Raw genomic sequence first — 747 nt, forward strand, 5'->3', positions numbered from 1 at the left:
TGAAAACTTGTCCCGTAGAAAAGCATTTTGTGCCTCGTTGTTCAGGAGACCTCTCAACAGCAAACTTTTTTTCACCAGAATCTGGTTGCTGATTCTCTGGTCCRAAAGAGAGACTCCTCTCTGGATCTTTGTTTGGTCTTTCTCCATAAYTCTGAGCACAGCTAAATCTCATGCCAGCAGTAGTACCGCAAATTCTTTTGTTCTGTCTCTTTTCCTTGCGATAGATGCAGAAATCGGTGTCAGGTGCTTTTGYGTAGACATGTCTGCAACAAAAGAAAGAGAAAATGCCATCAGCATGGAGTTTAGTGACTTTTTGCACAGGCTATCAGTGGCCTGCTAGTTCTGTGATACTCCCAGTAGGCGCAGTAGTAGGTGCCTTCATCACTGAGATTGATGTTAATTACTGAGAGYRTACAGACGTTTCTTTCTTTTTTCATMGGAAAGTACTTGCTCTTATAGGAGTCATGATCATAAGAAATTTCTCTCTCCGATCTGATATACAGAAGCCGTTCAGGGCCCTTAGGAGGAACATGCCGGTACCAGTGTATATAAGCAGCCTGGAAGTCRTCTATGCCCTCAGCTATACAGTCAATCGACACTGTTTTGGTCTTTCCTTTGGTGACAGATGGCTGGCGCTGTTTCAGAAGCACTTGTGCTTCTCCATCTAAAAAGAAGGGAAGGGAAGAAACGAGAACAAACACTCTCACCCTGCTCTTCATTCCTGCCTGCACACACAGAGCGCTTCCC

The 747-nt window shown here is 44.6% G+C and overlaps 1 protein-coding gene across 1 annotated transcript in view; it reads right to left on the bottom strand.

The window, feature by feature from the left end:
* Window positions 1-664, bottom strand: part of LOC146591404 (uncharacterized) — a gene marked incomplete at its 5' end in the record, with an annotated part of 27,574 nt that extends 26,910 nt beyond the window's left edge. The window contains 2 exons of the mRNA XM_085312982.1: window positions 76-263; window positions 352-664. Of these exons, the coding sequence (XP_085169108.1) occupies window positions 76-263; window positions 352-664 (501 nt within the window). The remainder of the gene's footprint in view (window positions 1-75; window positions 264-351) is intronic.
* Between the last annotated feature and the right edge of the window lie 83 nt (window positions 665-747).

The sequence above is a fragment of the Rhea americana genome, unplaced genomic scaffold (assembly GCF_003343005.1).
Source record: "Rhea americana isolate MKP2758 unplaced genomic scaffold, rheAme1 scaffold_373, whole genome shotgun sequence".
Lineage (NCBI taxonomy): Eukaryota > Metazoa > Chordata > Aves > Rheiformes > Rheidae > Rhea > Rhea americana.